Here is a 21,610-nt window from a genome sequence, read left to right as displayed (position 1 = left end):
ATATAAAAAAAAACCAGTTATTCAATTTTTTATGAAATCAAACTAAGTTTAATTTTGGACCCTTTGGGCCCTTTTTTCCTAAACTATTGGTACCAAAACTCCCAAAATCAATCTCAACCTTCCTTTTGTGGTCATAAACCTTGTGTCAAAATTTCATAGATTTCTATTTACTTAAACTAAAGTTATAGAGAGAAAAACCAAGAAAAAATGCTAATTGGGCCTTTTTTTGGCCCCTAATTCCTAAACTGTTAAGACCAAAACTTCCAAAATCAATCCTAACCATCCTTTTGTGGTCATAAACCTTGTGCTTAAATTTCATAGATTTCTATTTACTTTTACTTAAGTTATAGTGTAAAAATCAAGTGTCTTCGGACGACGACAACGACGATGACGCCAACGTGATACCGATATACAACCAAAAAATTTTCAATTTTTGCGGTCGTATAAAAAATTACATTAAAATAGAAAACAAAGGATATGAGGTATCTATCCATGACAAAAAGTCAATACATGCACAACATAAAAAAACCAACTCACACACAAAGCAAAGAACAGCACAATTGCTGTTTTTCATCTCAAAATCACAGTGAGGCTTTCAACACAAAGTAACCTCACTGCAAGTTTAAAACAGCCCTTAGCACTGGATTATGCAGAATTCTTTGTAAAATTGGATGTTGAAAGCAGCAAATACCTATTGTCCCACCTTAAGTTTGTCCTGGCTTGGTTTAGAATTTATAATATTTTGCCCATAACCACTTTACCTATTAAAACTATTCAAATTCTCCATGTTTTTTTTTAGACAAAGACCTAATGCTCCTCTTAATATCATAAATGTTTAACTTTTAATCTACTACTATATTGATTGAATGAGTATGTAAGTGCCTAAATACCATTTTAACTCATTTGAATTGTTTATTATATATTGAAGGAACTTGAAAATTAAGGTCAACACCTCTAATGAGGGAAATCCATCCTACAAATATATTTGAATAGATATTGTTAAAACTAAACATGCTAAATGTACATTCTGTAAAACAAAACTTAAAATTGTAATACAGCTTATATATATATGTTAACCTCAGATCTGTGTACGGCCTCAAATCTGTGTCTGTTTCTCAAATCTATGCCCCATCATGACGTCAATCACTAATCTGTGTCCGTAAAAAAATATTCGGTCTCAAATCTGTGTCCGATTTTCAATCGTGAAATCATTTGCAAATCTATGTCCGTTAAAAAAGATAAGGCCTCAAATCTGTGTAATGTTATAAACCTTTTTTTCCAATTTGTTTTGCCATGCGCACATTTTTAACGCCATCTAATAAGTTCGGCCGTATAGTTTTTTTTGGTTTTATTAGAGGTTTCCGCTCAACATCATACGAACGGACGAAACTCTACGAAAGTATTGTTATGGAGCAGTAATTTTGTAAAACAAATATCCACGATAAATTTCTTCCGATATCGCAGTGTGTTTAGAGACAACAATTATCAATTTCTTTGTCTTTTTGCAACCTTGCATTTTATTTTTGTGGTTTAACATTAGTGTTCCAATTTATTTTCTGTTGTTGAATGTTACGTATTTTTACGTTGAGTTTGGTTTGTTTACATTCGTTTATGCTTTTCATTTATCTACCTTATCCATTTTAAAAGATCATTGTTATGTAATGTTAATGTTAAAAACAATTGGCGCGTCTGGTTTGTATTTGATTGATTGTTTGATGTTAAACGTTCAGTGGCAAGTATTCCATGAATTTCACGACGAGAATAATTAGCGTTTGATAACTGATTCAAAAGTGATTAAGATGACACAAGTTTTTTATTTTTGTTTTATTATATAGACACATCCTTTATAAATATGGAACGAATAAGGGTGGATTGTTTGGGTATATACTGTCTCCTAGAATAAAGCACCAAACAAGATAGTCTTAAGGTGCGCTAGGTCCAAGTGGTCCGACTTTTGGATACGCCCCAAGAGTATCTTGGATAACTATGTCGTGAACACCACTATTTATTTAAAAGAATATTATCTATTATGAAAAGGTTACAGAAATATAAAGGAGCACTCGACAAATCGTAAAGTTATATAATTTTTTGTTGTTGTTGTAGAAAGTATCAGTGCTACAGCACTGATAGTTCCATATTTTTATAAATGTCCTTGGTCTAAATATTTCATATTATTCCACATAATTTTTCGATCAATTAGATTTTCAACTGTCAATGATTGAACCGTAAATTGTATATTATATTATATCAAGTCAATATGATATGTATACGACTCAACATGGTCTTAAAAATACAGCATGTTTATATATATTTTTTTAAAATAAAAGACATTTCAAAAGGAAGAATAACACAGCCGATAGTCCAATATTAATAAACAAATTAATGCTCCCTCTTTTCTCATTCCGGCAAGTAACGTTAAGTTGGGACAATTTTCGTTCGTTCGCGAGAAACCTTTAATAATTCAGTTCCCATAATTTAATATTAAGTTGGTATGTGTTCTCTATGTGTGTGCAAGGGCTCAAATATAGTATATGTTTAAGTTATTTAAAGTACAGTCTTATATGACATTTGTTTTATTAAGTCATTTCTCTATGTGTGTGGTTAAAATCTTTAAGTTTAAATGCGTGTGCTATTATTATATGCCGTCTTCAAAAATGAAACTGCACATATTTATTTTACTTAAAACACAGTAAAGAACGAATATGTGTTTGCAACATCAACGTACCACATCTTCTTGTTTACAGGACATAGATTTGAGACAATACATGACATACATTTGGAACGTATATGACGCAATATTAAAAAGAACATAGATTTACGGAAAGGACATAGATTTGAGACAATAAAGGACATAGATTTGGAACGTCTATGACGCAATATCAAAAAGGACATAGATTTGCGGAAAGGACATAGATTTGAGGCCGGACATAGATTTGAGGCTTACATATATATAAATATTTTCTCAGAAACTACTTACAACTGATATAGACAATATGAGAACTGCTGCCAGAATTGTCACTTCTTTAAAACCATCACTATCTTTTGTTCCAAATACTTTGTAATACTTGGATGGAATATATCCTATATTGAATACCACAACTTCTCCTGAAAAAAAAATCATAAAAATCAGTACACAGTTTTAAATGTGTCTGTGATTAAAAATAGTGTCTGAATTTTAATAAAGGACTCAACAATAGGCATATGTAGAACAGGAGAATCAAAGCCAGTTGTTGAGAGAATGCAAATTAATGTAAAAAGTTTTTTAACATCCAGTGTCATAATAATGTTTTCTAATCACTGATTCCAAATATGTATGCTTTCCATATATAAGATATATGTCAAGAATATGTTATTCATTATGATAAATACATATGATTTAATTTTCACATTTTACTAAACATAAACTTTCTTTTGAGAATGCAAAATTACTTCAAAGACATGAAGCTCTGTAGACTGTACTTCATCACACTTATGTTTACCATGAACCTGTACGATAATTTAATGAAACCAAAAAAAAATGTATTTATCAAAAATAAATATATGGTAAAAATATTCCACTGACTACAACAATGCTGAATATAAAATAGTATAAACAAACAAATCAAAAGAATTTCATTAGGAAAACTGACAATCCTAGACAACTAAGATTGTAGTCCCTTGCACCTGTCATGTGCATGATTTGAACTCACAAACTCAGTATTGACAGGCTAGTGATATGGTAGTCTAACTACTTAAACCACTTAACCACCAAGGCCCCTTCACTTTAAATATTAAAAAAAGTTTAAAATTTTACGGTACTAAATTCATTACTATTTGAAAATATATGCCATAAACATAAAAAATGTAACAAAAAAGCTATGTATTTGACAAATTACAAGCCTTAAGCTAGAAACAGTTGTTTTTGAGAAACATTTCCTAACACCAAACTAAAATAGAATCTAATATAACGAGATGCAGAATTAAATGGTCTTTTACGATGCAATGTGCATGCGAAAATTCATTTTTGATCACTATTTTATTAGTACAGATGTGTAAAGTTGTATATTTTCAGCTAAAAGTTAAAGTTGTCTTACTTAAGAGTCCAAGACAAAGTAGTAAAATACAAAGTAAAACATTCCCACTGGTCCATTTGGGAAACACAACTGTTGCTAACTTCAAAAATCTTTTGAAGAACACCAAGTCAAATTCTAACCTACAATATACAAACAAGAAGTTACCGTATTCTAAGCTTATTATAATTCATACTGAAATTGACCAAATATCACTTATATTTTCAAGGTGTATAACTCCAATAAAATTAATCAACTCCCTCTAATTTTCAAATTGTGAAATACATGACAATAATGTTCAGGAAATTATTTTCAATAATTTCAATGAGAAATGTAAGTAGGTTAGGGACTGTCTTACAGTAATGATTTTCCATATACTTAATTTGTATTTCCTAAGGGCTTAATTTCAGAGGATAATAATCAATCAACTTATTTTTGACAAATCATGTTGGCATTGCACAAGGTCATGTTTTTCTCTGGCTGTTTATGACATCTTTAATTTAATCCATTGGATGTTGGATGTGTACAGATTGATAATTTAGTCTTAGATGCATGATTTTTTTATTAGTTGTTAGTCTGATGAGTAAAGCCTTTTTCAACTGATTTTTATAGTTCGTTCTAATGTTGTACTGTTAGACCACTGTCCCAGGTTAGGGGAAGGGTTGGGATCCCGCTAACATGTTTAACCCCACTACATTATTTATGTATGTGCCTGTCCCAAGTCAGGAGCCTGTAAATTCAATGGTTGTCGTTTGTTTATGTGTTGCATATTTGTTTTTCTTTCATTTTTTTAAATAAATAAGGCTGTTAGTTTTCTCATTGAATACACCTAATCGCTATTTATTCCATTCCGGATAAGTTCTAAAATTACACAACTTTTTCATCCAGTTGAAGCTATCTGGGATCCTGTTTTAACAATTCACCATGCATGATACTTTTTAATGAGACCTGTTTAAACTACTGTAAATACTTCAAACAAAATATTTTTTTACTTCAATTTTAATTTCGAAAAAAGTGGATTATACTATATCAAAGTTTCTTGATGAGATCACTTTCCAAAGTTTTTTCTCCCTCAGCTCACTACTGATGACCTCTGTTTTTCAACCAGTGACCCAAACAGGAAGTTGTATAAATGACTGTTTTTCCCAGAATGGACTAAATAGCGATAAAGTGTATTGTTTTACATTGTCTTATTGGGGACTTTTATAGCCAGAGGCGGATTGAGGGGGGGCCCGGGCCCCCCCTTTTTGGAAAAAAAATTGGTTGCTTATATAGGGAATCACTGAAGCGTGACTGGAGCGGGCCCCCTCTTAGGTCAGTCAGTGGGCCCCCACTTATGAAAAATCCTGGATCCGCCACTGATAGCTGACTATGCGGTATGGGCTTTGCTATTGTTGAAGGCCATAAGGTGACCAATAGTTGTTAATGTCTGTGTCATTTTGGTCTTTTGTGGATAGTTGTCTCATTGGCAATAATACCACATCTTCTTTTTTATATGTTAATCTTTAATTTTTTTTTAAAAAGTAACAATAATTATTTGAGGCCTCTGACAAAACCAGATAATGATGTTTTAAAGATTCATGGTAAAAATAACTGAAAATGATTGTTTGACGCTAGAGGGGAAATTAGGCATTCCTACTCTTATATTAGAGGTGAGCTGAGGCTTCCAGGAGACCACCAAGAAAGTCCATTAGCTCTGTGGTCTGTCAACTGCCAGTATGGGAATCATTAAAAAGATTATTAATATATATATTATTATTCAGCTAGATTCTAGAGGGGGGATAGGACCTTTACTGGGACTTCGGGTGTTTCTAACCTAAGGATTTCGGGATTGACCATTTAGGGATCCAGGAATTATTATAATTTTTTGGGGTGTGTGGGGGGGGGGGGGGCAGGGACTGTATCCAACTTGGTCTCACATTGTGTGATTTTTTTTTTATAGCTGAAACTATTTGAGGTTAGTTAAGGTTCTAATTCAATTTATTGAGTACATATTTTTTGAAGCAACAGTCTAGTTTAAGCGTCCGTTGTCGTCGATTACATGTCAATAAAGTATTTGGTAAATAGATATATCCCAAACACCGGATAAAAATAACACTTTTTGTATCGATCAGGAGACTGTATGAATGAATGTAGGTTTTCGGAGCTTTTACTTTGTTTTGTTTTTATGTCTAAATGCGCTCCTTTCTGGTGACATGTCTTATAACAAATGTCTGACTCTTTCACAAGATCATTCCCGTTTGTCCTGCAACACCGGAAAAGGATAAATAAATAAGAATTATCTCCCCTTGGATAAATAAGTAATCCTCAGCTTTGTTTTTACATAGATAGTTTCCTGAACTACTAATAACAAGTGAATATCTTCCATAAATAAGATTAATAAGACGTACTTCCTTCATGTAAACATCTACATAATATGCAACACCAAATCCTTATTTTGACATGATAATTTTAAATCATATTTAAAATGAACACTTTTATAGAGTTTTTCACTGTTTTATATACAATGATATGCAAAAAGTTATAATACTATAAATTAGACATCCAACAAGAGGTGTAAATATTAGATAATTTATATAAATTTTTTCAGCACACATAAAAAACTTAAAGTTTCGCCAATCATGACACTCCCTCACACATTTTATTATGTACAAAAACAATATATCCCTCTATCATTGTATATTATGTTGAAAAGAATAAAAAAAAAAAAAAAACATATTAAAAGCTTACTGGTCAAACATACAAAACACTAATACGACAACCAACTACTAGCTAGAAAAATCAAAACAATTTATAACGAAGTATTACAAAGGAACTGCAATCTGATTTTTATACTGATAATATACCGTACTACATCACATGACAAACTGACCACACATGAAATTTTTGGTGCGCCTATTTCTAATGACTACTCATACTCATTTGCAAAATACCAATAGTTTTTCTGTTGACCAGGCGTACACGTTTAAATATTACAACAAGTAATGCTTGAGTGATGTTTAGATAATTATATGCATTCCATTAATAATGACAATGACTCCAGGTTAACATATGAATTCTACTCCTAATGTTTACATGTGATTTTCAGCCGTCACATGATGTACAGGTGCCTAGTGACCTAACAATTTCTAAAAAAGCACAAGTGACCTTTAAAAATGATTTAAATTTGCATGGGGTATTGCAAAAGCTTTCAAGTTTTGCTATAAGGTGAACTGAGGTTATTTCTAAATGTGATATTGTGAACTACAGGTACTCTTATGGATCCAAATATCTGTCTATGGTGTTTTTCTCACATGTTTGTGTCTGGATGTATGTTGTTTATTTTTCTTTGATTGTTTATGCAGAATCGTTTTATTTTCGTTAATTTTTAAAAACAATTTGATAAAATGTCATATATATATATATGTCCTATATGTATGTACTTCAAATATTTTCCTTTTCTTGATTTACAAGCTTATTCAAAATAATTTTAAGATTTAGTGTTATAAAACTTGTTTTAATTGTGTTTCTTTTTGGCAGAATGGGCAACGTCAGACAAAGAAGACCTATACACACCCCACAAGATGATCAAGTGGAAGATGAAGACGAAAGGAGGAGCCGCGACTCTGGATTGTATGTCACTCATATTAATTTTTATGCTCCATCACTAAGTTATAATTTTTGTGAGAGATTTATTTATGCTTCTTTTATAGTGGGGAGAAAATTACATAAATGTTACTTATAAAATAAATATAAATGTTAGTTATAAAATAAATATAAATGTTAGTTATAAAATAAATATTAATGTTAGTTATAAAATAAATATGTCTAACTTTAGTCTTCTCTGATATGAATACAACCACAAAGGCAGAAAATCTAGAAAATACTAGTAAATGGTCAGAAATTTAGCTTAATTGAAAGGTTTAAAAATACAGAAAAAGTAAAATAAGTTACAACTGTTTTACCCAGATTTAACTTGACAAGTTAAATCTGGGTAAAACAGTTGTAACTTATTTATAACAACCCTATGAAGTTACAAAAAGAAGCATTCAATACTTATAATTACATTTTTTAGCTAGGATCACGAAAACACTATTTTTATAAGTTTTTATTAAATTTACCTGAGCACTTTATTGTGACAGCTCGTTTCATCATTAATAATAAATTTTCTTGTCATTGCGCAGTGCTCAGGTAAATTAAATAAAAACTTATAAAAATAGTGTTTTCATGATCCTAGCTAAAAAATGTAATTATAAGTATTGAATGCTTCTTTTTGTAACTTCATAGGGTTGTAGAAGCGTTGACTGTGCACACATTTTTAGAAACAAAGATGAAACATATAAAAAAAAAAAATACAGAATTTGATTTTTTTTTAGCACTGATATTGACTTATATCAGTTTTCCAAACTAGCAGTAGCCATCTAAAAATTGTTAACATATATATAACATGAAATAATTGAATAATAAGAAATGCAACAAAAAAAACAATATTGATACAGGCTGGCTCATAATATCTATTTGTATTTGTAATTTAAACCTTTTATTAGTAATAAAGATCATTATATTAAAACATGATGATGATCCTACTAGAATAAGATTTATCCCCCCTGATAATGTGGTGTAAACAGACAGACAATGACAACTAGCAGCTTCACATCAGTTTGATTACTGTTTTAGAAAGATCGAATCAATTTCAGAAGCATTTCAAACTGACTGTGCACACATTTTTACAATAAAAAATGCATACAAAATGTACTTCTGTCAACGCTTTTACAACCCAATGAAGTTACAAAAAGAAGCATTCAATTCTTAAATGAAGTTAGTTAAGGAATAACGCGAGATTGCAGATTAGCCAATCAGGAATCAGGATAACGCATTATAATGAAACATACACCTAATGTAATTATTGTCAAATAAAGATCTTGTCTAGAAAAACATCACCATGCATTGTGTAACTACAGTAAAGTGTATGTAACTTATGCTTCATGTTTTGGTTATAGCTGGACACATGCAGCCTTTGTTGGATTGTTAACAGCCCTGATTCTTACTCCTTTAATATTGATTATCATACCATCACCAATTGAACCTGTGAGTTACAGGTAAGTTACATTTAGTTTTCTGCATACTAGTTTTATTATACAAATTATGTTACTTCTATGTTTTTTTGTGTTTTTTTTAAATCTTTGGAAGATGATCTATTTGTAAAAGTAAAATGACAAAAATACTGAACTAAGAGGAAAATCAATTCGGAAAGTCCATAATCACATGGCAAAATCAAATAACAAAACACATAAAAAACGAATGAACAAGAACTGTCATATTTCTAACTTGGTACATGCATTTCCAAATGTAGAAAATGGTGGATTAAACCTGGTTTTAAAGCGCTAACCCTCTCACTTTGATGACAGTCTCAAAATTATTCTATTGTAACCAAAAAGTTTCATCTTTGAAAACATTTCATTATCTTCACTGAAATTGGGATTTGATAGTTAATGATTTTTTAACTGATCACTTGCTAAAATTTATGTGAGGGTAGCACACTCTTCCTCTGATCTCTGTTATAAATAATAAAGATATAATGCCAATAGGCAATCTGATGAACAGTAGTTGACGTATGTTTATGTAATTTATACATGTTTCCCGTTTCTCGTTCATTTTAAATAAATTAGACCACTGGTTTTCCCGTTTGAATGGTTTTACACTATTAATTTTGGGGCCCTTTATAGCTTGTTGTTCGGTGTGAGCCAAGGCTCAGTGTTGAAGGCCGTACATTGACCTATAATGGTTTACTTTTTTTTAAATTGTTATTTGGATGGAGAGTTGTCTCATTGGCATTCACACCACATCTTCCTATATGTATATAGCACAGACAGAGGGATGTGCAATTTTAATCTTACTGACAAAAACCTTGACTTCTTTTGTTAAATGAGAGCATCCTTTATATTAACATTTTAAACTTTGTAATAGGGGTTTATGGGTCATAAATTGTCAGGTAAAAACTTCATTACACCATCTAATGTTGATGCCACAGACTATTTTTTATGATTAAAAATGTCTGGAGGAAGCATAACTATTTCTCAATTCTTTTTATCTTATATGCCATTGTTAACAAGTTGTTTATTTTTAAGCACCCTATTTTCTTGTTCTGTAACCCAATTTAGTCCTTCAAGAAGTGAATTGCAATATTTCAATAACAGGTGGATCTTTTCAATTTACATACATATCACATAAATGCCACTTCATGAAAGATAACTCTGTATTATAATGTTTTGGTTGACCCTATGTATTCTGTCATGTAACTATAAATACACAGTTCAGTGTTTTGCTTATATTTAATGTTTTTAAATATTTTTCATCTAGTTTTAAGCCAAGACCAGAACTAGTAGGACCACTTGAACCGAACAACCACTTACAGAAATCAGAACAAATCTATGATGGTCAAGTTTTAGGACCAGAATCTATAGTTGTTGAAGGAGGTAATTCAATGTCGAACAAATTTATTTTTTCAAGAACAAAAAATTAGTGTTTATTTCATGCATATCAAATGTCCTTCTCAATTGATTTATGGGATGTAAATGCTTGTTTTTAGCTATTTTTCTATCAGCTAATATAATTATTACATGATAAGTAACATCCATCTATATATTTCTGTCATATGCAAGGATAATGTGGGGCCAAGTACTAACTCTTGAACTTACTACATGTCAGTTTTTAGCTAACCTTGCCTAAAAGGCCAAGTGAGCTTTTCCCATCACTTTGCGACCGGCGTCCGTCGTCGTCCAGTGTTAACTTTTACAATAATCTTCTCCTCTGAAACTACTGGGCCAAATTTAACCAAACTTGGTCACAATCATCATTGGGGTATCTAGTTTATAAAATGTGACCCGGTCAATCAACCAAGATGGCCGCCATGGCTAAAAATAGAACAAAGGGGTAAAATGCAAATTTGGCGAATGACTCAAAAACCAAAGCATTTAGAGCAAATTTGACAGGGGTTAGATTGTTCATTAAGTCAAGATCTATCTGCCCTGAAATCTCAGATGAATACAACAACCTGTTGTTGGGTTGCTGCTCCTGAATTGGTAATTTTAAGGAAATTTTACTGTTTTGGTTTATTATCTTGAATATTATTATAGATAGAGATAAACTGTAAACAGCAATAATGTTCAGCAAAGTAAGATTTACAAATAAGTTAACCTGACCCAAATGGTCAGTTGACCCCTTTAGGAGTTATTGCCCTTTATAGTCCATTTTTAACCATTTTTCGTAAATCCTAGTAATCTTTTACAAAAATCTTCTCCTCTGAAACTACTGGGCCAAATTAATCCAAATTTGGCCACAATCATCATTGGTGTACTTAGTTAAAAAAATGTGTCTGGTGACCCGGTCAACCAACCAAGATGGCTGCCATGGCTAAAAATAAAACATAGGGGTAAAATGCTGTTTTTGGTGAATAACTCAAAAACCAAAGCATTTAGAGCAAATCTATCAAGGGATAAACATGTTCATCAGGTCAAGAACTAACTGCCCATCAATTTTCAGATGAGTCGGACAACCTGTTGTTGGGTTGCTGCCCCTGAATTGGTAATTTTATGGAAATTTTACTGTTTTGGTTTATTATCTTGAATATTATTATAGATAGAAATAACCTGTAAACAGCAATAATGTTCAGCAAAGTAAGATTTACAAATAAGTTAACCTTACCGAAATGGTCAGTTGACCCCTTTAGGAGTTATTGCCCTTTATAGTAAATTTTTAACCATTTTTCATAGATCTTAGTAATCTTTAACAAAAATCTTCTCCTCTGAAAATACTGGGCCAAATTAATCCAAACTTGGCCACAATCATCACTGGGGTATTTAGTTTTAAAAATGTGCCCTGTGATCCAGTCAACTACTGTGAAAGTACTTTTATTCGTTGGGTACCAATTTTCGTGGTTTTCGTGGACGACTTAATCCACGAATTTAAGTGTCCAACGAAATAAAACAACCAGTATCCTAATCAAGACATGGAAATATCCCCATGAAGGTTTGACTTCTGATATGATCTAGAGAAAATATTGAATAACCTTGAATCTGAGAATGCTTTAATAGTAGTCACAGAACTACAACTGCATGCAGGATTATACCCATTCAATCTTTGATAACATAAACTGTACAACTTTTGATCTTTTAATTTTCATAAAAAAAGTTTTTTTTCGGTGAAAGTCAGATTTCCGGTATTGATATGCAAGTATGATAAAGTGTTCATTTTATAGTTCTGGTACATATGGGAATTAATAATTTCATGCGTGGCAGGATTTTGATAATAATTATTTGACATACGCTTACATCATTTGTTTATGATACTGATTTCTTTAGGTGACATGTTTATGGCCTTATTAACACCTTTGGTGGTCCTTAATCTGTTGATCACTTTATCTTGGGTTAATTAGCGTTGTCACTACGATTTACAGGATCAATGTTTACTTTGGAATTTCGTCAATTCAGACTATTTGTAACTTTCGTTTCTTAAGGCTTTAATTTTTCTAATTTTTTTTTTAGAAAACTAAAATCCACGAATTTAAAAACCCACGAACATCTAAATATTGCTCAAACCACGAAAATTGATACCCACGAATTAAAGTACTTTCACAGTATCCAAGATGGCTGCCACGGCTAAAAATAGAACATAGGGGTAAAATGCAGTTTTTGGCTTATAACTCAAAAACCAAAGCATTTAGAGCAAATTTTATTGTAAATAGAGATAACTTGTAAACAGCAATAATGTCCAGAAAAGTAAGATTTACAAATAAGTCAACATGACTGAAATGTTCAATTGACCCTCTAAGGAGTTATTGTCCTTTATAGTCAATTTTTAACAATTTTCATAAAATTTGTAAATTTTTACTAACAATTTCCACTGACACTACTGGGCCAAGTTCATTATAGATAGAGACAATTGTAAGCAGCAAGAATGTTCAGTAAAGTAAGATGTACAAACACATCACCTTCACCAAAACACAATTTTGTCATGAATCCATCTGCTTACTTTGTTTAATATTCTCATAAACCAAGGTGAGCGACACAGGCTCTTTAGAGCCTCTAGTTTTCTGATCTGGTCAATATTAGATGTAGTCTCATATATAAATAGAAGAAAAGGATATGGTGGAACAATTAATAAAACAGTATCACAACACTCATGAAAAAATCAAAAGCAAAGGAAAGGTGTTATTAATGATGTTATGTACACATACATTAATATTGCAGTAAAGCAAAGTTACTGTTTTTGTTTTCCTTGTTTAGAAGAGCTTTTAGTGAGTTTTAATGGCAGTGTGACATCATTGTATTTTATTTTCCAGAACATATTTATACTGGCACTATGGATGGTAAAATTCTTCATATCTACAGAGGACAAGTTCAGGTTCTAGCAAAGTTTGGAAAAGAACCATGTGGTAAATAGACTTATTAAAATTAAATTTGCTATTTAATTGTTGTCTTTAACATTTTTATTGAAATAAACTCAGCTGAAAAATGTTTTGAATGGAAGAGAATATACAGGATATATGTGAGAGATAAGATGATATGAATGGGGTAGTAGATTTCAGTAACACATTTTAGTTTTAAAATCAAGGGGCAAACATAAGCTCAATTCAAGATCAACGGCTTTCTTAGAAATGTTAGCCAAACAGCAGAGAAAATTTAGAAAAAATGAGTTACTAGTTGATTTAAAAGTTTATCTTTCAAATGCTGTACTTTTTTTTTAATTTGTTCTTGTCATTAACATGCATGAAATATTTTCCACTGGACATTTAGCAACTAAACATTGTAAGAATGAAGAAAGGATTATATAAAAAAGAAGATGTGGTATGATTGCCAATGAGACAACTATCCACAAAAGACCAAAATGACACAAACATCATCAACAACTATAGGTCACTGTACAGCCTTCAATAATGAGCAAAGCCCATTCTGCATAGTCAGCTATAAACGGCCCAGATAAGACAATGTAAAACAATTCAAAAGAGAAAACTAACGGCCTTATTTATGTAAAAAAATGAACGAAAAAAACAAATATGTAACACATAAACAAACGACTACCACTAAATTACAGGCTCCTGACTTGGGACAGGCACATATATCAATAATGTGGCAGGGTTACACATGTTAGCGGGATCCCAACCCTCCCCCTAACCTGGGACAGTGGTATAACAGTACAACATAAAAAACGAACTATAAAAATCAGTTGAAAAAGGCTTAACTCATCAGATAGACAACAAATAAAAGGGGACGTGGCCGGGTACTTATACATCCCGACAGAAAAAGACACAGTGACCAGATCTGAGAGTAATCACAGTTATCTGACAGCTAGTTCAAAGCCACTAACAACTAATAAAAAAATCATGCCTCTAAGACTAAACACTCAATCCGTACACATCCAACATACAATGGATTTAGTGTAAAGACGTCATAAACAGCCAGAGAACAACACGACCTTATGCCTATTTCAAATTGCAAGGTTTATTAGAGGTCATTGAGGATGGTGAAAACCTTGTTAAAATGGTTCTTGAGAAGTACTGATATATAATGGTTATAGTATTGCAGTTATATTCTTAAAGCAGAAACTCTTGGAGAGTATAAATGATATATATAGTATTGTACCGGTAGTTATATTCCTAAAGCAGAAACCCTATTGCACAGTCTAAATGATGAAGGTTATTCCGGAAGCATGCATTGTGCACATGATCATTATATCAAGTTTGTGTAGTTAACTAAGAAGGTACATTTGGGAACACTTGTCATATGAAAAGTTTATGGAGAATAGTCCTCTGTATTCTATTTACTTATATTTTTTTCAGGGGGTTTTGATAATGAGCCAACTTGTGGTAGACCACTAGGAATGAGATTAGATAAGAATGGCTACCTCTATGTTATAGACACATACCTGGGATTGTATCAGGTCAATGTTGCTACTGGTTTGTATCTTATTATGTAGACAATTGTCAGCTGTGCTTGAAAAGTGAAGGCACATTGAAAATACTGAAAAAATTGGGGTTAAATTGGGTTATGCTTGTTTGCAGTAAAATTAAACAGACTTGATAATTTTGTTTTCACTAATATATTTTAAACTTGTGCCTGTTTGCCCTTTTCAAACAATTACATATGTTTAAACTCACAAACAGTTTTTTAAATAATTTTGATAAATATTTTAAAGCATATTATAAATGTCGATTGGGGATTGTGAAGTTTTAGCTGGAAAGTAAAGGAAGAAAACAAAAATATTTGTTTTTACAGGAGACTTTGTTTTGTTATGGCCAACCACTGCTGAGATAAATGGTAAGGTACCAAAGTTCCTGAATGATTTAACAATAGCTAGTGATGGCATGATATATATGACAGATTCAAGTACAAAATGGGACAGACGTCATAACAGATATTGCATCTTTGAAGGAGAAGCCTCAGGAAGGTCATAAATTAGAACTTTAGTCTTGACATGGTACAATATGAATCTTAAAGATAAATTAAATGAGGTGTGAAACAAACTAACACAAAATCACCAGAAATAACATAGATGTTTATAATGATGGAAATTCAGAAAACACCTTATGATAGGCTTAACATGAATGGGTGCACTATATCCTTCCTTTTCAATTACATGATTTTGTGTAGGGTTAAACAAATTGTAGTATGCAACCTTCTATTTATTACTTCTATCATTGAATGAACCAATGTTAATTCTGTCAAGTATGGAAATAAGGTCATCTGTCTAATTTAAATTCTAAATTCAAAAATTTTTCAAGGTTATCTGATGAAATGAAGTTTGTTTGGATTCTTTCATCTGAAGATTTGTTTGCTACTTCAAGCTTAACTTAATTCTTGCACTCCTTTTTTGGAGGACAAAAGAAACTCTTAGAATATATCAATTTTGTTAAAAAAAAATATGGGGAAAAATATATATGTGATAAAATTAATCAGGAGTTGTCTCCCATAGACCTAGGCCTATAAATTTGATTTCTCCAAGTCAGTGTACTCAAAATAACTATTTATTATGTCAAGAACATGGTTTATAATCATGTTACTTTGTGTGAATGTGTATTCATGTTTTAAGTTTAATAAATGTACTTTAATCATTCTAATCATTTACAGTGCTTGAGTTTGTAATGCATTTGATCATATAGCTTAAATTTTGGGCACCATGATTGGTTAATAAAATTATCTTATCTTATCTAAGGATTATATTTAAATGATCACTACTGTACTTTTTAAAAGATAGTCATATCATGAGTAGCACATGACTGATACTACTTTAATAGTGCAATGCTGATAGTAAACTCATGATACTTGTGCAGAATTTAAAAGTGTAGGAAAGATATAGATTACCGCATATTTATGTTTTAACATTTTATCATCAAAGTTGACATTTTCTGCCATCAAATAAAAGAGACAAAACATTTATCTCAACAAAAAAAAGTGTTCTAATACACGCCTACTACATGTATAACCTTTGTCAGCAAGTTATCATAGCAAAAACCCGGTTCAAAATCCACAGGATAGATCATCTATTGTCTTGACATAGCTAGTAGTCATTTTAATACAAAATTCTACTTTAAATCAAAACAAGAAGATGTGATACGAGTGCCAATGAGACAATTTTCCAGTGTTTTGTGGGATAACGTTTTTTTTTTTTAACTATTTCTTTTTTGCCAATGGTGTTGGAGTGCAACAAAAGATAGATTCTTGGTGGTGGTAAAAAAATTCACTCATTTTTTTTGGCCAGTGCAGCTAAAAGGGAATCATTTATCATGTTACTGTTGTATATTCTAAGATAAATAATGTATTGAAAAAAAGTCGTTTATGTATTTGTATTTTTCCAATGAAATACAAAACCATAGACTATAGTACCATGCAGTTGTACATGTCTATCACTGATTAAGAGCCATTAAACTACATTTATTTCTTTAATATTTGTATAAAATATCAGATTAGTTCTTGTTCTTTTTGACTGACATTGAAATTTTCATTTACAGACTAATATCATACAATCCTAATACCAATACCACCAAAGAGCTTGCATCAGGATTAGTGTTTGCCAATGGTGTACAGATTTCTAGAAATGAAGAATATTTACTGATCTGTGAAACAACATGGGCAAGAATATTTAAGTGAGATGATAATTATTTCACTCTTTTTTTATTCAAACCAAACGCTATTGTAAATAGCTCAACTATATGAGATTGATAATGATATTCTTAACATTCCATCATGATGATTTCTTACAAAATAATATGATTTTCTCATTTGGATTAAATATTACTTTGTTGAAAAGTATTTACATACTACTTTTATCTTCCTTGAATCCAAAAGCAACATAGGGAAAACCTCAAGTCACTTAGATAACCACAAAAATTGGTACCAACCAAAATAAATGAATCCACAGTAAGCTCCTTGAAGCATCTGGTTCTACATTATACCTTTTTGAATATTTAAACGACCATCATCATCATCGGAGACAAGAAGTGAAGAAAAGGGGCGCACTACGTTTGCGCGCTTTGGGGATTAAAATATTTTACGTTTGCGCGCAGCTTTTGATTACATTTGCGTGCATTTATATTACAGGTAATCTCAGGTCAAAATATAAATAAAAATTATATTAAGTTATAAATAACTATTTTTTGTTTTGTATTTTCATATTAATCAATTATTAATTTTAAAAATAGTTTGTTTATCAGTCAAATTAAATACTGTTCATATTGAATTCTAAAAGCAAGTAAAAACTCCGTTATAGCTAAAGGTCAAGTTACAATATATGAATGGGCTATGTCACGGATTTTCTTAAAATTTTGCATACACCTTTGACTTATTGAATTGTGTCTGAAAATCGAACTAAATCTGCGGTTTTATCTCTTTTTTCCCTGCCTTATGAGACTTATACTAAAGGAAGGGGTACTGATACTTGTAAACAATTCACAAATTAATAGATAAATAGCATTATTACCTGTATTTGCCCTAAAAAATACTGATAAAATACTGATTGAATACTTTCAAAATATGTACCTTATGATAACATTAAGAATGGAAATGGGGAATGTGTCAAAGAGACAACATACTAAGACTAATGGAAGGGGTACTGATACTTATAAAAAAATGAACAAATTAATAGATAAATAAGCATTATTACTTGTATTTTACCTGAGATTACCTGTAAAATGAATGTGCGCAAATGTAATGGTAATGCGCGCAATCGTAATGCACCAAAGAAAAGACAGGTTATGGATAATTTTTCCAAAAACTTCCAAAACTGATGCTGAAAATTTTTTAAGCAGGGTTGACTTAAACATTGCAGACAAAGTTGTCGTATTGTACAAATAGAAAAAAAAAATCAGAATATTATAAAATATTAATTTTCTTATCTATATTTTGATATTGCTCAACAATATAAACAGTATTATGACTCTTATGTATTGAAGGTACCATCTGAAGGGACCTAAGAAAGGGACAATGGAAGTATTTATGGACAATCTTCCAGGATTGCCAGACAATATCAGACTCAGTAGTGGTGGTGGATATTGGATTGGAATAGCTACATTGAGGAGTAAAGTCTATGAATTCATGGCCAATAAACCTTGGTTAAGAAAACTGATTGCAAAGGTATTTGTTTTGTTTACTGAACCACTGTTACCTTGCCCTATTTTTAAGTCCCTCTTTCGTTCCTAAAACAAAGTTTTATTAATGAATGAGTATAGTTGTTTGTGCCATTTTCTCATCGACTGATACTTTTCAATTGAAAATTAAAAAAAAATATTCTCTTTGCTAGATTTAAATTTGTAAGATCATTGTGAAATCTGTATTATTCAAATATTCATTTATATCTAATAGATGATAATTAAGTGAGTGTCAAGATAGATTTATCTTATTTTATTATTATGATTTCATTTTTAATATGCATTTCAGATTATTTCACAAGAAACCATAATAAAGTTTGTACCAAAATATGGATTAATATTAGAAATCAATTCAGAAGGGGAGATAACTAGAAGCTTACACGACCCTTCAGCAACAAAAGTTCCCAGTGTCAGTGAAGTGGAAGATAAAGATGGTGTATTGTATTTGGGGAGTTATTTCTTACCGCACATGTCAAGGTTATATCTAGGGAGGCTGAAAAGTTGATCTCTGCAAGATAATGTTCAGAATATCTAGATAGACTTCAGCGAGTGAAGAATACTAAGTTGTTGTTACTTAAATTTACATTCCTTGATTCTGCATTTTGAATTTTTGAAATGTAAATTTGTATGATCAGAGAAATGGTTAATTTGCTGAGAAAGGAGACATATCAAATGTAAACCTGTATCCATAATGATATAGGGTTATTGTATAGCAATATAATATTTGAAAGTAAAATTTAGTTTAAACTAAGATTTTGTCATTGATGACGTCATGAATTTTGAAGATTCATTGCACTAGTGCAATATTAGAATTTATGCAAGCTTACTTTTGGTTACTTTCTGTGGAAAATATTATATTGCTATGCAATAAATACAAAATATTGCATTTTTATATTCATATATATTTGTTTTGAAACCATTATTGCAATTCCATTGTTGTCAAATGAATATAAATGTTTGTAGCAGGTGCTTAGTTTATTTATTTATTCATATTTTTATAATCGTAGCCGAGTAAACAGAAGATATAAATATAATACAAGTTTTAATTTGTTCCAATTCTTTATTTCCAAGTTCTTATCAATTTATTTTTGAAACATTCATGGATAACCCACAATCATTTTGTTAATTTTAAAAATTATGCCCACATGCATCCTAATTAGAATTGAAATTTAAGGTTCAAAAAGACATTAATGAATTTGTAGGTTTTTTTAAGCGCTTTAAAAAAGCCATATCTACAATAAATATCAACTTTATGAAAACATTCAAAATCAGTTTGCAAGGATTATTATGAATAGTTTAGATAAAGTATTGTAGTTTGTGGAAGAAATGAAATGTATTGGTTTGGCTTTATGTATAAAGTTAGTGATGTGGAAATCTTTGAACATTATCAGCTGATTTATACTTTTGTTTTTTTTCTTTCTCTCAGATCTTTATTGACCAAGTTTCAGTTTGACATTGAATTTCATGTGTCATTCAAGGCAAGAGAAAGGTGACCATACCTAAAAATCAACAAAAACGTTCTATCATTTAAAAGTGATTAGAGAAAGAGATGCACCTCATGAAATGTAATGTTTCTCCTCTCTTATAAGTAACTTGAATATTAAGTTTCACTAGATGCAATGATAAAATCTATGTAATTTGTATGTTTGATTTCAATGCAAAAATAAGTATTTTCTTTATGTCCTTTATAAAGCATTTATTAATGAATTGGGCATTTCATTTTAATTTATGTTTTTTTTAATTTACTTTGTTTACTGGATATATAGTGTTCAGATTGTCTATTCAATGTTGTATCATGCACTTACTGTCAATAACAAATTCCTCTATAACTGTGCAGGAAGCAAAAAAAAATCATTTATATTGTAAGTAGATTTAAAGAGTTATACCCCTGTACACCACAACGTAAAATTTGCACAGTCCATTTAATTCTGGCCAAAGAACATAAAACAAAACTAAGTGTATTTCTTTGTCAAAATAAGTGTAAATTAGAAATACACTAAACAAACTTAAAAGGATTCAAATATGTAACACATTGCTTAAGGAAAAAAATATGTCAAACTCTGAAAAAAATATATGAATATTAAGGCAAAGCTTTGTTTTAAATTTTTCTTTAATGCGACAGATTCTGATAGTCATTTTATTATCTTTGATCACAAATGACAGAATGTTGCTTGTGTCTAAACAAAAATCATCAAATTTTAAGGGATATATCATATAAGTAATTTATGTATGTATCTTTTTATTTTCAAATGGGGGAAATTTATTTGATTCTATCTTATGGTAATCCAAAGGTTAAACTTTCCTTTATAAGGGGAGATAACTCAAGAATATTTTGTTGTATAATATTATGTACTGAATTCAAAAATTTTCTTACCCAACAAGAAAACAAGTATAATGTCCCCATAATTGCTTTTGTTATCTGAAAGCTTGTTTTAGAGCTATCTTTAAATATTTGATGTTTCTAGCATTTAGTGTACTAGTAAAAGAATAGTTCTTTTTCCATGTATAGACGTTTATAATATAAAAATTTTGCAGTCTGAACTTAGAAATAAGCATGGTGATCTTTATCGCATATGATTGATTTTGGAATAAATGCAAAAAAAATTTGGTTTTGGCAAAGCATAGAAAATTCCATCATTTTATTTTTTTATCCTTTAATAGTATCTCAATGTTTTCCCTGGATCACTTTACATAAAAACTAAAAAATTCTTAAAGTGTACTTTGACCAATTTATTTCTATTTCATGCAAACACACATGGTGTAAAAGTTTTAAATTGTAAATGTATAGGCAAAAAATCAGGATGAAATACACAAAAACACAGACAAAGTGGTAGACCTGGAAAAAATAAAAAGGGCATTAATCATATCTTTTCACTTATTTTGTGGTACCTAAGTGTTCATCAATAGAAAGACTTTGATTATATATAGTTTCAGTGTTCAA

At 30.7% G+C, this 21,610-nt stretch overlaps 2 protein-coding genes across 5 annotated transcripts in view; one reads left to right on the top strand and one right to left on the bottom strand.

The window, feature by feature from the left end:
• Nucleotides 1-6,309, bottom strand: part of LOC134712578 (lysosomal cobalamin transporter ABCD4-like) — a 20,860-nt gene extending 14,551 nt beyond the window's left edge. For both annotated transcript variants that reach the window (XM_063574282.1, XM_063574284.1), the window contains exons 1-3: nucleotides 6,203-6,309; nucleotides 4,074-4,192; nucleotides 2,978-3,105 (exon numbers count right to left, since the gene is read on the bottom strand). In XM_063574282.1, coding sequence (XP_063430352.1) covers nucleotides 2,978-3,105; nucleotides 4,074-4,192; nucleotides 6,203-6,246 — 291 coding nt within the window. In that variant the 5' untranslated portion in view covers nucleotides 6,247-6,309. The remainder of the gene's footprint in view (nucleotides 1-2,977; nucleotides 3,106-4,073; nucleotides 4,193-6,202) is intronic.
• Nucleotides 6,112-21,610, top strand: LOC134712579 (adipocyte plasma membrane-associated protein-like). Of its 3 annotated transcripts, none has more exons than XM_063574285.1 (10): nucleotides 6,112-6,181; nucleotides 7,569-7,661; nucleotides 9,029-9,127; nucleotides 10,389-10,504; nucleotides 13,369-13,461; nucleotides 14,866-14,982; nucleotides 15,302-15,473; nucleotides 17,035-17,169; nucleotides 18,475-18,655; nucleotides 18,959-21,610. In XM_063574285.1, exons 2-10 carry the CDS (start codon nucleotides 7,570-7,572, stop codon nucleotides 19,172-19,174), a joined length of 1,221 nt encoding a protein of 406 aa, XP_063430355.1. In that variant the 5' UTR covers nucleotides 6,112-6,181; nucleotide 7,569; the 3' UTR covers nucleotides 19,175-21,610. The 3 variants fall into 3 exon arrangements, with proteins under 3 accessions (XP_063430355.1, XP_063430356.1, XP_063430357.1); XM_063574286.1 differs by lacking the exon at nucleotides 6,112-6,181 and adding an exon at nucleotides 6,327-6,402; XM_063574287.1 differs by lacking the exon at nucleotides 6,112-6,181 and adding an exon at nucleotides 6,348-6,448.

The sequence above is a fragment of the Mytilus trossulus genome, chromosome 3 (genome assembly GCF_036588685.1).
Source record: "Mytilus trossulus isolate FHL-02 chromosome 3, PNRI_Mtr1.1.1.hap1, whole genome shotgun sequence".
Classification (NCBI taxonomy): domain Eukaryota; kingdom Metazoa; phylum Mollusca; class Bivalvia; order Mytilida; family Mytilidae; genus Mytilus; species Mytilus trossulus.
The sequence above is the reverse complement of the archived record's forward strand: the minus strand, read 5'-3'. Positions and strand labels throughout refer to the sequence as shown.